This window comes from Bombina bombina, chromosome 9 (genome assembly GCF_027579735.1).
Source record: "Bombina bombina isolate aBomBom1 chromosome 9, aBomBom1.pri, whole genome shotgun sequence".
Classification (NCBI taxonomy): domain Eukaryota; kingdom Metazoa; phylum Chordata; class Amphibia; order Anura; family Bombinatoridae; genus Bombina; species Bombina bombina.
The window spans coordinates 264,200,544-264,214,411 of NC_069507.1; the positions used below are offsets into that span (position 1 = coordinate 264,200,544).

Sequence of the window (13,868 nt, forward strand, 5' to 3'; positions counted from 1 at the left end):
GTATCCTTGCAATTGGTTTGGGAAGACCCTATATCTCTCAGTCTCACATAGAGGCATAACTCCAGCTCGAAGGCTGTTAGCCCCTTCCCTGGGCTTTTCACATAGGGGTGATAGAACCTCCTCTCCAGAGGTAAAATGGGGTTTAAAGAACCCTCCTTCCCCAGGGTTTTAAAGAGGGACATCAGAGCTTCGACTGAATTTTTTATGCAAGTGCTTTAAAAATGCAAAATATGAAGCCTCCTTTCTTGCCATAAAATTCAGATTATTATAGTCTATGGAGGATAAATAATCTTGATTTTATTAAAGACAGGAGGCGAATATTGCCCCTCCCCCCCCTTTTCCCTCCCATTATATATTAATAAAATTTTGTTTTCTGGAAATTTCATCTAAATGATGTTATTGCTGTTGATTTTCCTTTTCTGGGATTGTTGTTAGTTTGTGTTTTTTTTTTTTTTTCTCTCTCTTTTCAGTGACTCTGTGGATTTTATGTTCTCCCTTATTTACGGACCAGGTCATCTGTTTCTCCGTTCCTGGGTATCGCTGTTCCATTTTGGTCTAGGATGGATATTTGGGAGTTTGTTTTCTTCATGACTGGTTCCGCTATCTTATGATCAAAGAAAAGAGGAAGTGCTGGACTTGTTCATTAGTTTATTAGGCTGCTGTGTGCTGATTGGTGCAGTCTTGTTACTATGCTATTATATATTTTTTCCTCTGTATATTTTCTTTGCTGCTGTTTGGATTCAGTAAAGATTTGATGCAAAATATTTGCCTCCTGTTTTAAGATTATTTATTCACCATAGGCGCTAATAATCTGAATTTTCCATTGCTTGGTTTATTATTTTATGAGATGCAATGTTTAGAGTTGAGATGCGACTATGGGGTTGATCACAATAATGCACTTGTTTTTCGTAGATAACAATTTCTAAACATAAGATGGTATTGTCAGTGAGTTTTTGCAGGGGCAACATTACCAAAATGCATCCACAATTAACATCTTTAAATATCAAGGGTTAGATTAAAAGTGGAGCGATATTTACCACTACCACTCGAGCGTTATCACTAGAAGGAGTGTCGGGCAGCACTGGTATTACAAGTTTGAAAGAAAAAACTTCTCTCTCACTCGTGAGACCGACTAGCACAAAAAGTTACCAGAGGATATAGTAATATCACAGTAACTCCTTAGAATTCAATGGAGCATCGATGTTAAAAAAACAAACAAAAAAAAACTATCACCTACACTCGCGCATTAACCCACATTGCATGGCATAAGTTATACAGCTCCATAGCCAAATAAAAAAAAATTATAAAAACTGTACAAATCCCCCCATAAGTTTAAAAACCCTATTCTAAAAAAAAACACCTTGAAAAGGACATAAGTGATACATCTTTATGACAATTTAAAAAAAAAAATAATAAATAAAAAACAAACTTTAAGGTTAAAAAATGTTGCTTCTCTGGGGCTGTCCTCTTCTTCCCTCCAATGTCGTCTTCATGCTGTCACCACAGCCTTTGCATTTCTATTGGACGATTTTTCCAATCCAAATTCAAATCAGCCAATAGAAAGATCTTTCGTTCTAATAGCTGATTTGTATTTGGATTTGAAAATCAGCCAACAGAAATGCAAAACCACCCCTATATGAGGGGGAACCTTGCATTCAATCTTCAGTGTGCTGCGGTGACAGCAAGAAGAAGACATCGGATGGAAGAAGAGAGAGAGAGAAGAGAGAGAGAAGAGAGAGAGAAGAGAGAGAGAAGAGAGAGAGAAGAGAGAGAGATTTTTGTGAGTTATCAGAAGCTTCTTTTGTTTGTCAAAGTAGCTCTTAGGATGTTTAAGGATCAGCCTTTTTCTGGTATAATTAATTAAAGAGACTTCTGGGTAATCTACAAACTAATTTCTCTGAGTCTACAAGTTTTTGATAACCTAGTTAAATGCTTTAATGTAAAAGTAAGCACTGTACAACCTGAGCAGATGACTCTGGCATGTGACTTCTGGTTGGTTTCAGCTGCTGCGCTCATGTAGGGAGCAAGTGCACAGTCTTTTAATTGGGTTTCATTCCCTTCACACTTGACTCTGCCCCATGTCACATTGTCTGGTGTCTGTGCTGCCATTTGTAGTGCATCAGTGGCCGCTCCACAGTGCAGCTCTCTGCACACAACTTCAGCTTCTGTAATGCTCCAAGTATCACCCAGAACCCGGGCCCAGGTGCCATTCAGCAGAAGTTCCACTCGCCCTTCGCAGTGACTTTCCCCATCCACCAAGCGCACAGTCTGCTCCTTCCCTGCAGGTGTAGAGGAGATGTTGTAGGTTCAGGACATATACAAATAACTGTGTGTATTATATCTTATCAATGACTTACACAGGCAGAGGGAAATACTCACTTTATAGAAGTCAAAACAAAGAAAATCAAATGTGTCAAGTTTAATGCATTTTTATGTGTAGGTACCTAGAAAACATATTAGACTTCTTAAATAAAAAAAATCAACAAAACATTTTCATGGTTATTCTTCAAATTTAACAGCTTAAAGGACTTAATAACACCCAAACAATACTTTTTTGACTTATTACCAGTACCCCAAAATGTCTGCATGAGCAAACCACCCCATATTGCATAACATTAAAGCAACATCACCAAACAGATGCAAACACTACCTGCTTATAGAATTAAAGTGAAAAAAATAAATAATTATTAACATTTTTACACTAATAAAAGTAGCTAACTCAATAACCCAAGAAACATACATGCTCACTTTACCCATAAAGCCAAGAGAAACATACATGCTCACTTTACCCATAAAGCCAAGAGAAACATACATGCTCACTTTACCCATAAAGCCAAGAGAAACATACATGCTCACTTTACCCATAAAGCCAAGAGAAACATACATGCTCACTTTACCCATAAAGCCAAGAGAAACATACATGATCACTTTACCCATAAAGCCAAGAGAAACATACATGCTCACTTTACCCATAAAGCCAAGAGAAACATACATGATCACTTTACCCATAAAGCCAAGAGAAACATACATGCTCACTTTACCCATAAAGCCAAGAGAAACATACATGCTCACTTTACCCATAAAGCCAAGAGAAACATACATGCTCACTTTACCCATAAAGCCAAGAGAAACATACATGCTCACTTTACCCATAAAGCCAAGAGAAACATACATGCTCACTTTACCCATAAAGCCAAGAGAAACATACATGCTCACTTTACCCATAAAGCCAAGAGAAACATACATGCTCACTTTACCCATAAAGCCAAGAGAAACATACATGCTCACTTTACCCATAAAGCCAAGAGAAACATACATGCTCACTTTACCCATAAAGCCAAGAGAAACATACATGATCACTTTACCCATAAAGCCAAGAGAAACATACATGCTCACTTTACCCATAAAGCCAAGAGAAACATACATGCTCACTTTACCCATAAAGCCAAGAGAAACATACATGCTCACTTTACCCATAAAGCCAAGAGAAACATATATACATATCTCTGGTTTTGTAGCACGTCAGGTTAAGTGCACACATGTCACCTATTAGCATCACTACACAGTAACTGAATAATTTTCCAATGAAAACTGCAGCTGTATTTTGTCAAATGAGTATATTGTTTTATGTATTAATTTCACTGATTTCCATGTGCCCCAGAACAAAAGAACCCCTGCTAACCAATCACAAATTAATAATCAGATATAGCAAAAACTCTGTTTGCACATGTGCAGTTGAGAGAGACTGGGGAAACCTGTCCTTATATCTTCCCTTAAGGAGGTTTAGCACTGATTCAACTTAATTACTATTGCAAAGAATAATTCTCTTGTACATGATTATTGATACAAAACTGATAATCCACCTTTTACAAACATGTGACTGCTGAGAATCTTAGGAGAGAGGATGAAGTAAAGAAAAGCTCAAATAAATTGCTAAAAATGATTAATAATTAAACCTTCCTGGAAGAAAGTAAAGCAAGCACATTTTTAGATGTATTTTACAGCAAAAGGCAGCAAAATAAATAATGAAAGTAAATTGCAATAATGTTTCACTTTAAATAATGAAACATTTTATGCGTCGTTGAAAGTCAAGTTTAATGGTCCTTTAACATACAGACACATCAACTGATGATGTAATTAATAAATCCCAATATTGCTATTTTCTGTTATTGATTTAACCATTTTCAAACCTTCCAAAATGTATAAATATTAGGGACTCAGGAGTGGATGGGATCATGGGCGTTTCTGATCAGTTCATGGGTGTGTCTGGTTGGTCTGTGGGCGGGACTACGATACATTCTGCAAATAAGAATGTATCTTAGTCTCTCAGAAAGTGAGACAGAGCTCAGAATTATTGACAGTTGGGGGGGTCTGCATTTTTTAAATTAAAGTATTGTGAGGTTAATGAGGCAAATAATGATTTTTGCTTCTATATCTGGCAGGTAAATATTTTGTAGTAAAGGGAATTATCAACAGAAGTAATTTGGGATTGCAATTGCTGGAAAAATTAACAATCACCTAGATTACAAGTTTTGCGCTATAGAGGGTGCGAAACAAACTCAACAAAGTTGCATTATTTCCCCCTCCATAGCGCCGCCATTACAAGTTTTGAAAAAGCTGGCTTGTGCGTGCAATATGGTTGCATTGAGCTCCATACTGCACAAAATACAAGCACTGCTTTGACGTGCTTGTGCACGCTTTCCCCATAGACATCAATGATGAGAGCGTGTTAGGTTTTTTTTCTAAAGACTGCAATCGCGGAATAAAAAACTCTGTAACGCAGCCCCATTGATGTCTATAGGGGAAAAAAAGTTAGGTTTAAACCTAACATAAACCCCACGTCTAAACACCCCTAATCTGCCGCCCCTGACATCGCCGCTCCCTGACATTGCTGCCACTAAATAGTAAATAATACCCCTTAACCTCTGGCCTCCCACATCACTACCACTAAATAAACCTATTAACCCCTAAACTGCCAGCCTCCCACATCGCCAAAAACTAAATTAAACTATATTAACCTCTAAATCTAACCGTAACCCTAAACCAAACCCTAAACCTAACACCCCCTAACTTTAACATAATTAAAATATACCTCAATTAAAGTTACAATTATTAACTAAATACAAACTTAGCTGTGAAATAAAAATAAAACCTAAACTAGCTATAATATAACTAATAATTATATTGCAGCTAGCTTACGGCTAGATTATGAGTTTTGCGGTAAGCTAAAAAAGCAGCGTTAACAGGTCCTAACGCTGCTTTTTTACTACCGCTGGTATTAAGAGTCTTCCAGGTTTAGGGGCACCGCACACTTTTTAGGCCTTACTGCAAAACGACTTACGTAAACTTTGTAAAGTCTTTTTTCTATGGGACTTCCATAGCGCTGGTATTACGAGTCTGTCCTGGGAGGCCAAAAAGTGAGCAGTACACCCTCTACCTCCAAGATTCCTACCGCATTCCTCTCGCATCACAAACACTAATTAATTTTTTAACCCCCTAATCTGCCGCTCCGGACACCGCCGCCACCTACATTATATTTATGAACCCCTAATCTGCTGCCCCCAACATTGCCGACACCTACATTATATTTATTAACCCCTAATCTGCCACCCCCAATGTTGCCGCAACCTACCTACACTTATTAACCCCTAATCTGCCGCCCCCAACATCGCCGACACTATAATAAACATATTAACCCCTAAACTGCCGCACTCCCGCATCACAAACACTAGTTAAATATTATTAATCCCTAATCTGCCGTCCCTAATATCCCCGCCACCTACCTACATTTATGAACCCCTAATCTGCCGCCCCCAACGTCGCCGCCACTATATTAAAGTTATTAACCCCTAAATCTAAGTCTAACCCTAACACCCCCTAACAAATATAATTTAAATAAATATTCCTATCATTAACTAAATTATTCCTATTTAAAACTAAATACTTACCTAGAAAATAAACCCTAAACTAGCTACAATATAACTAATAGTTACATTGTATCTAGCTTAGGGTTTTTTTTATTTTACAGTCAAGTTTGTATTTATTTTAACTAGGTAGAATAGTTATTAAATAGTTAGGAAGTATTTAATAGCTTCCTTGCTAAAATAAATACAAAAGTACCTATAAAATAAAACCTAACCTAAGTTACACTAACACCTAACACTACACTATAATTAAATACATTAACTAAATTAACAACAATTAAATAAATTAAATTAAATTAGCTAAAGTACAAAACCCCCCCACTAAATTACAGAAAATTATAAACAAATTACAAAATATTTAAACTAATTACACCTAATCTAATAGCCCTATCAAAATAAAAAAAGCCTCCCCCAAAATAAAAAAACCCTAGCCTAAACTAAACTACCAATAGCCCTTAAAAGGGCCTTTTGCGGGGCATTGCCCCAAAGTAATCAGCTCTTTTAACTGGAAAAAAAAAAAAACCCCAACAGTAAAACCCACCACCCACACAACCAACCCCCCCCCCAAATAAAATACTATCTAAAAAAAACTAAGCTCCCCCATTGCCCTGAAAAGGGCATTTGGATGGGCATTGCCATTAAAAGGGCAGTTAGCTCTTTTGCAGGCCCAAGCCCTAACCTAAAAATAATTGGAACAACCAATAGAATGCAAGCTCAATCCTATTGGCTGATTGGATTTTTTCTACCTTAATTCCGATTGGCTGATAGAATTCTAAGGGATACCATCTTGGATGATGTCACTTAAAGGTACCTTCGTTCGTCTTTAGTTGCCAGATGAAGAGGATGTTCCGCGTCGGATGTCTTGAAGATGGACCTGCTCTATGCCGGATGGATGAAGATAGAAGATGCCGTCTGGATGAAGACTTCTGCCCGGCTTGGATGAAGACTTCTGCCTGTCTGGAGAACCACTTCGCCCTGCTTGGATGAAGACTTCTCCCGGTAAGGCGATCTTCAGGGGTTTAGTGTTAGGTTTTTTTTAAGGGTGTATTGGGTGGGTTTTATTTTTAGGGTTTGGGCCTGCAAAAGAGCTAACTGCCTTTTTAAGGGCAATGCCCATCCAAATGCCCTTTTCAGGGCAATGGGGAGCTTAGGTTTTTTTTAGTTAGGGTTTTATTTGGGGGGTTGGTTGTGTGGGTGGTGGGTTTTGCTGTTGGGGGGGTTGTTTGTTTGTTTTTTTTCCAGGTAAAAGAGCTGATTACTTTGGGGCAATGCCCCGCAAAAGGCCCTTTTAAGGGCTATTGGTAGTTTAGTTTAGGCTAGGGTTTTTTTTTATTTTGGGGGGGCTTTTTTTTATTTTGATAGGTTTATTAGATTAGGTGTAATTAGTTTAAATATTTTGTAATTTGTTATTTTCTGTAATTTAGTGTTTGTTTGTTTTTTGTCATTTAGATCTTTTTATTTAATTGTATTTAATTGTATTTAATTGTATTTAATTTATTTAATTATAGTGTAGTGTTAGGTGTAATTGTAACTTAGGTTAGGTGTACTTTAGTCAATTTAATTGATTTAATTGTTGTTAATTTAGTTAATTTAATTATACTGTAGTGTTAGGTGTTAGTGTAACTTAGGTTAGGTTTTATTTTACAGGTACTTTTGTATTTATTTTAGCTAGGAAGCTATTAAATACTTCCTAACTATTTAATAACTATTCTACCTAGTTAAAATAAATACAAACTTGCCTGTAAAATAAAAATAACACCTAAGCTAGATACAATGTAACTATTAGTTATATTGTAGCTAGTTTAGGGTTTATTTTATAGGTAAGTATTTAGTTAATGATAGGAATTTTTATTTAGATTTATTTAAATTATATTTGTTAGGGGGTGTTAGGGTTAGACTTAGATTTAGGGGTTAATAACTTTAATATAGTGGCGGCGATGTTGGGGGCGACAGATTAGGGGTTCATAAATGTAGGTATGTGGCGGTGATGTTAGGGACGGCAGATTAGGGGTTAATAATATTTAACAAATTTTTGTGATGCGGGAGTGCGGAGGTTTAGGGGTTAATATGTTTATTATAGTGGTGGTGACGTTGGGGGTGGCAGATTAGGGGTTAATAAGTGTAGGTAGGTTGCGGCGACATTGGGGAAGGCAGATTAGGGGTTAATAAATATAATGTAGGTGTCGGCGATGCTGGGGGCAGCAGATTAGGGGTTCATAACTATAATGTAGGTGGCAGCGGTGTCCGGAGCGGCAGATTAGGGGTTAATAAATATAATGCAGGTGTCGGCGATGTCAGGGGCGGCAGATTAGGGGTTAATTAGTGTAAGATTAGGGGTGTTTAGACTCGGGGTTCATGTTAGGGTCTTAAGTGTAAACATAAATTTTATTTCCCCATAGGAATCAATGGGGCTGCGTTACTGAGCTTTACGCTGCTTTTTTGCAGGTGTTAGACTTTTTTTTCAGCCGGCTCTCCCTGTTGATTCCTATGAGGAAATCGTGCACAAGCACGTTATACCAGCTCACCGCTGACTTAAGCAGCACTGGTATTAAAGTGAGATTTGGAGCAAAATTTTGCTCAACGCTCACTTCTTGTCTTTTAACGCCGGGTTTGTAAAAACTGTAATACCAGCGCTGTATGTAAGTGAGAGGTGAGAGAACTCACTGCATAGCTCATAACGCAAAACTCGTAATCTAGTCGTTAGGTTTTTATTTCACAGGTAAGTTTGTATTTAGTTTAACTAGGTAGACTAGTTATTAAATAGTTATTAACTATTTACTAACTACCTAGTTAAACTAAATACAAACTTACCTGTGAAATAAAACCTAAGCTGCCTTACACTAAAACCTAACATTACAAAAAATAACAAACGAAATGATCCAAAACAATAAAATTATTCATATTCTAATACCCTGTTTTTTTTTAAAAAACACCCCAAAATACAACATCCTAATCTATAATAAACTACCAAGGGCCCTTAAAAGGGCCTTTTGTAGGGCATTGTCCTAAAGAAATCAGCTCTTTTCTTACAAAAGAAATACAAACATCCCCTAAAATTACAAACCCCCACCCCCCAAACCCACAAAATAAAAATAAAGTAAAACCTAATCTACTCATTGCCCTGAAAGGGCATTTGTATATGCATTGCCCTTAAAATGGCATTCAGCTCTTTTGCTGCCCATTAAAAAAAAAAAAAAAAATGGCTATTCTAAAAAAGAAAAAAAAACATTACACAAAATAACAAACAAATTATTCAAAATAATAAAATGATTCCTATTCTAATACCCGGTTTTAAAAAAAAACACCCCAAAATAAACGAACCATAATCTATAATAAACTACCAATAGCCCTTAAAAGGGCTTTTTGTAGGGCATTGCCCTAAAGAAATCAGCTCTTTTCCTACAAAATAAAAACAAACACCCCCTAACATTACAAACCCCCAAACCCCCAAAATAAAAAAACCTAACTAAAAAAAAATAATCTACCCATTGCCCTGAAAAGGGCATTTGTATGGGGATTGCCCAAACCCTAATCTAAAAAAAAAAAAACACCCCAAAAAACCTTAAAAATACCTAACACTAACCCCTCCTTATGTACTCACAGTTGCTGAAGTCCGGCGTGAACAATCTTTATACCAGCAGCTCCATCTTTATCCAGGTGGCTCCATCTTCATCCATCAAGGGACCGGCATCTTCTTCATCACTGCAGAGGTGTCAATGCGCGGAGGTCAAGGCGGTGGTCCATCGATCCGATGTTGAGATCCTCTTAATGTGATCGTCCGCCGCACACTAAAGATTCAAATGCAAGGTACCCCTTTTATACTGTGGGTACCATTGCATTGCTTTTGGCTGAAAAAATTAAATCAGCCAATAGGAATGAGAGCTGCTTAAATCCTATTGGCTGTTTTGAACAGCCAATAGGATTTTAGCAGCTCTAATTCCTATTGGCTGATTTAAATTTTTCAGACAAAAGGAATGCAATGGTACCCCCAGTATAAAAGAGGTACCTTGCATTTAAATCGTCAGTGTGTGGCTCACGATTGCATGAAGAGGACCTCCACGTCATATCGATAGACCTCCGCCTTGGAATTCCGCCTCTGTACATCGACTGCTCCACCTCCACAGGGATAAAGAAGATGCCAGTCCCTCGATGGATGAAGATTGAGCCGCTGGGATGAAGATTGTTCAAGCCGGACTTCAGCAACTGTGAGTACCTAAAGAGGGGTTTGTGTTTTTTTTTAAGTTTTTTTTTTTTAGATTAGATTTTGGGCTTTATGTAAAAGAGATGAATGCCCTTTTAAGGCAAAGAAAAAGAGCTGAATGCCCATTTAAGGGCAATGCCCATACAAATGCCCTTTTCAAGGCAATGGGTAGCTTAGGTTTTTGTTAGAGTTAGGTTTTTTATTTTGGGGGGTGGTTGGATTTCGGGGGTTGGTTGGGTGGTGAGTTTTACTGTTGGGGGAGTCTTTTTATTTATTTTTTTACAGATAAAAGAGCTGATTTCTTTAGGGCAATGCCCTACAAAAGGCCCTTTTATTGATATTATTTTGGATAATTTTGTTTTATTTTTTTTAATTTAGTATTTTTTGGTAACTGTAGATTATTTTTTTTTTAGTACTGTAATTTAGGTAATTTAATTGATAGTTATTTTAATTTTAGTATAATAGTAATGTTAGTTTAAAGGGACACTGAACCCAATTTTTTTCTTTCGTGGTTCAGATAGAGCATGCAATTTTAAGCAACTTTAATTTACTTCTATAATCAATTTTTCTTCGTTCTCTTATTTGAAAAAGAAGGCATCTAAGCTTTTTTTTTGTTCAGTACTCTGGACAGCACTTTTTTATTTATTTATTTTAAAAAAGGATCTTGTAATTTTAATTTGAAGTTGGGGGGGATGTTAGGTTTAGGGTTAATAGCTTAATTTAGTTTTTGGCTATGTGGGAGGCTGGTGGTTTAGGGGTTAATAGGTTTATTTAGTGGCAGTGATGTGTTAGGCCAGAGGTTTAAGGGTTAATAGGTTTATTTAGGGGCGGTGATGTCGGGGTGCGGTTGAATAGAGGTTAATAGATTTTATTAGTGGCGACGATGTTGGGAGCAGCAGATTAGGGGTTAATAAGTTTAATATAGTGTTTGCGATGCCGGAGGGCCTCGGTTTAGGGGCTAATAGGTAGTTTATGGGTGTTGGTGTACTTTGTAACACTTAAGTTATGAGTTTTATGTAACAGTTTTGTTGCGTAAAACTCATAACTACTGCTCTCAGATGGCGGTACGGATTGTGTTGTTATAGAGTGTATCGCAAGTTTTTTAGCCTCACCGCACAACTCGTAATGGCAGCGCTATGGGAATCCCATGAAAAAACGTAATTTGTTTGAGTGCGGGACTGACGTTGCGTTACAGGCTAAAAGGCTTGTGGTACAGTTATAACGACAAGACTCGTAATGGTTGCGTTCATGTTTTAACGCTGAAAAAATATACCACAAGCATTTTAGCCTGTAACCCAACATCAATCCCGCACTCAGTTATTAACCCCTAATCTGCCGCTCCAGACATCGCCGCCACTAATAAAAGTTATTAACCCCTATTCCGTAGCTCTCCAACATTGCCACCACTATAATAAAGTTATTAACCCCTATTCCCCCGCTCCCCGACAACGCCGCCACTAAATAAAGGCAAATAAAGGCAAAAAACTAAATGAAATTAAACTATTAACCCCTAAACCTAACAACCCCCTAACTTTATATTAAAATTACAATATCCCTATCTTAAAATAAATAAAAACTTACCTGTGAAATTAAGAAAAAACTAAGTTTAATCTACCAATAAACCTAACATAACTATTATACTAAAAAAATCATCTAAAATTACAAAAAATAACAAGCACTAAATTACAAAAAAATAACAAAGTTATCCAAAATAAAACCAATTACACCTAATCTAATAGCCCTATAAAATAAAGCCCCTAAAAAAATAAATAAAAAAAATAAAAAATAAGGGCCTTTAGTAGGGCATTGCCCTAAATAAATCAGCTCTTTTACCTGTAAAAAAAATACAGAGACCCCCCCCAACAGTAAAACCCACCACCCAACCAACCCCCTAAATTAAAAAAACCTAACTCTAACCAAAACCCAAGCTACCCATTGCCCTGAAAAGGGCATTTGTATGGGCATTGCCTTTAAAAGGACATTTAGAAATTTTGCATTGCCCTTAAAAGGATTTGAATAGCCAATAGAATTTCAGTAGTTCTCATCCTATTGGCTAATCTGAATTTCATGAATCAAATCAGCCAATAGGAATGCAAAGGACACCATTTTGAAAAGGCTCCCTTGCATTGAAGAGTCAGTGTACGGCGGCGACCATATGAAGACGATACGGCGGTGACCTTATGAAGATGACGCTCCGTGCCAGATGTCTTGAAGGATGGACCCGCTCCACGCCACCGGGATGAAGATAGAAGATGCCGCCTGGATGAAAACTTCTCGCCACCTGGATGTCCAGACTTCAGAAACTGGAAGTGGATCGTCAGGGGTTATTGTTAGTTGTTTTTTTTTTAGTTTTTTGGGTGTTTTCTTTTTTAAATTAGGGCTTGGGCTTTTTTTTAATAGAGCTAAATGTCATTTTAAGGGCAATGCAAAAGAGCTAAATGCCCTTTTAAGGGCAATGCCTATACAAATGCCCTTTTCAGGGCAATGGGTAGCTTAGGTTTTTGTTAGGTTTTTTATTTTGGAGGTAATTGGATTTTGGGGGGGTAGTTGGGTGGTGGGTATTACTGTTGGGGGGGGTCTTTGTATTATTTTTACAGATAAAAGAGCCGATTTCTTTAGGGCAAAACCCTACAAAAGGCCCTTTTTTATGTGTAATTTAGTTTATTTAATTGGTAGTTATTTTAATTTTAGTATAATAGTTATGTTAGGTTAATTGTTAGTGTAATTTCACAGGTAAGTTTTTATTTATTTTAAGATAGAGATCTTGTAATTTTAATTTAAAGTTAGGGGGTTGTCAGGTTTAGGGGTTAATAGTTTAATTTAGTTTTTTTGCGATGTGGGGGGCTGGCGGTTTAGGGGTTAATAGGTTTATTTAGTGGCAGTGATGTGGGAGGCCAGAGGTTTAGGGGTTAAAAACTTTATTAAGTGGCGGCTATGTCAGGAAGCAGCAGAATAGGGGTTAATATCTTTATTACAGTGTCAGCGATGTTGGGGTGCAGGGGAATATGGGTTAACTTTATGATAGTGGCGGCGATGTCGGGGAGTGGCGGAATAGGGGTTAATAACTTTTATTAGTGGCGGTGAGGTCGGGAGCGGCAGATTAGGGGTGTTTAGACTTGGGGTTTATGTTAGGGTGTTTAAACATTACTTTTTTCCCATAGACATCAATGGGGTTGCGTTACAGCGATTGTTAGCTTTTTTTCTAACACTCTCTCCCCATTGATGTCTATGGGGAAAGCGTGTACGAGCACGTATTGTCAGCCCTTGGATTTAGTGCGGTATGGAGTTCATCGCCACCATATCGCACGCACAAGGCAGCTTTTAAGAAACTTGTAATGACAGCGCTATGGAGTGTGAAATAACGCAACTTTAGTTGAGTTCGTTTTGCACCCTCTATAGCGCAAAACTTGTAATCTAGGTGAAAAGTAACATGAATAAGCAAATATTTATCGTTATTACTACACCGAGTCCTTGTGCTGTTACAGGAATCACATTGTACAATGATATGAGTTTAGACTCACCGGTACATATCACACCTGCTGTACCATCTGCTGCACATTCGCTGTTACTTTCAGAACTCATGGGTCACACTGTACAATGACATGAATATAGACTCACCGGTACATATCACACCCGCTGTACCATCTGCTGCACATTCGCTGTTACTTTCAGAACTCATGGGTCACATTGTACAATGACATGAGTTTAGACTCACCGGTACATATCACACCTGCTGTACCATC

General features: G+C 37.5%; 1 protein-coding gene across 1 annotated transcript in view; it reads right to left on the reverse strand.

Annotated features, from left to right (window-relative positions):
- The window catches only part of LOC128640568 (scavenger receptor cysteine-rich type 1 protein M130-like), a 296,798-nt gene that overhangs the window by 160,239 nt on the left and 122,691 nt on the right, over window positions 1-13,868 (reverse strand). Inside the window, exon 8 of the mRNA XM_053693039.1 lies at window positions 1,962-2,279. Coding sequence (XP_053549014.1) covers window positions 1,962-2,279 — 318 coding nt within the window. The remainder of the gene's footprint in view (window positions 1-1,961; window positions 2,280-13,868) is intronic.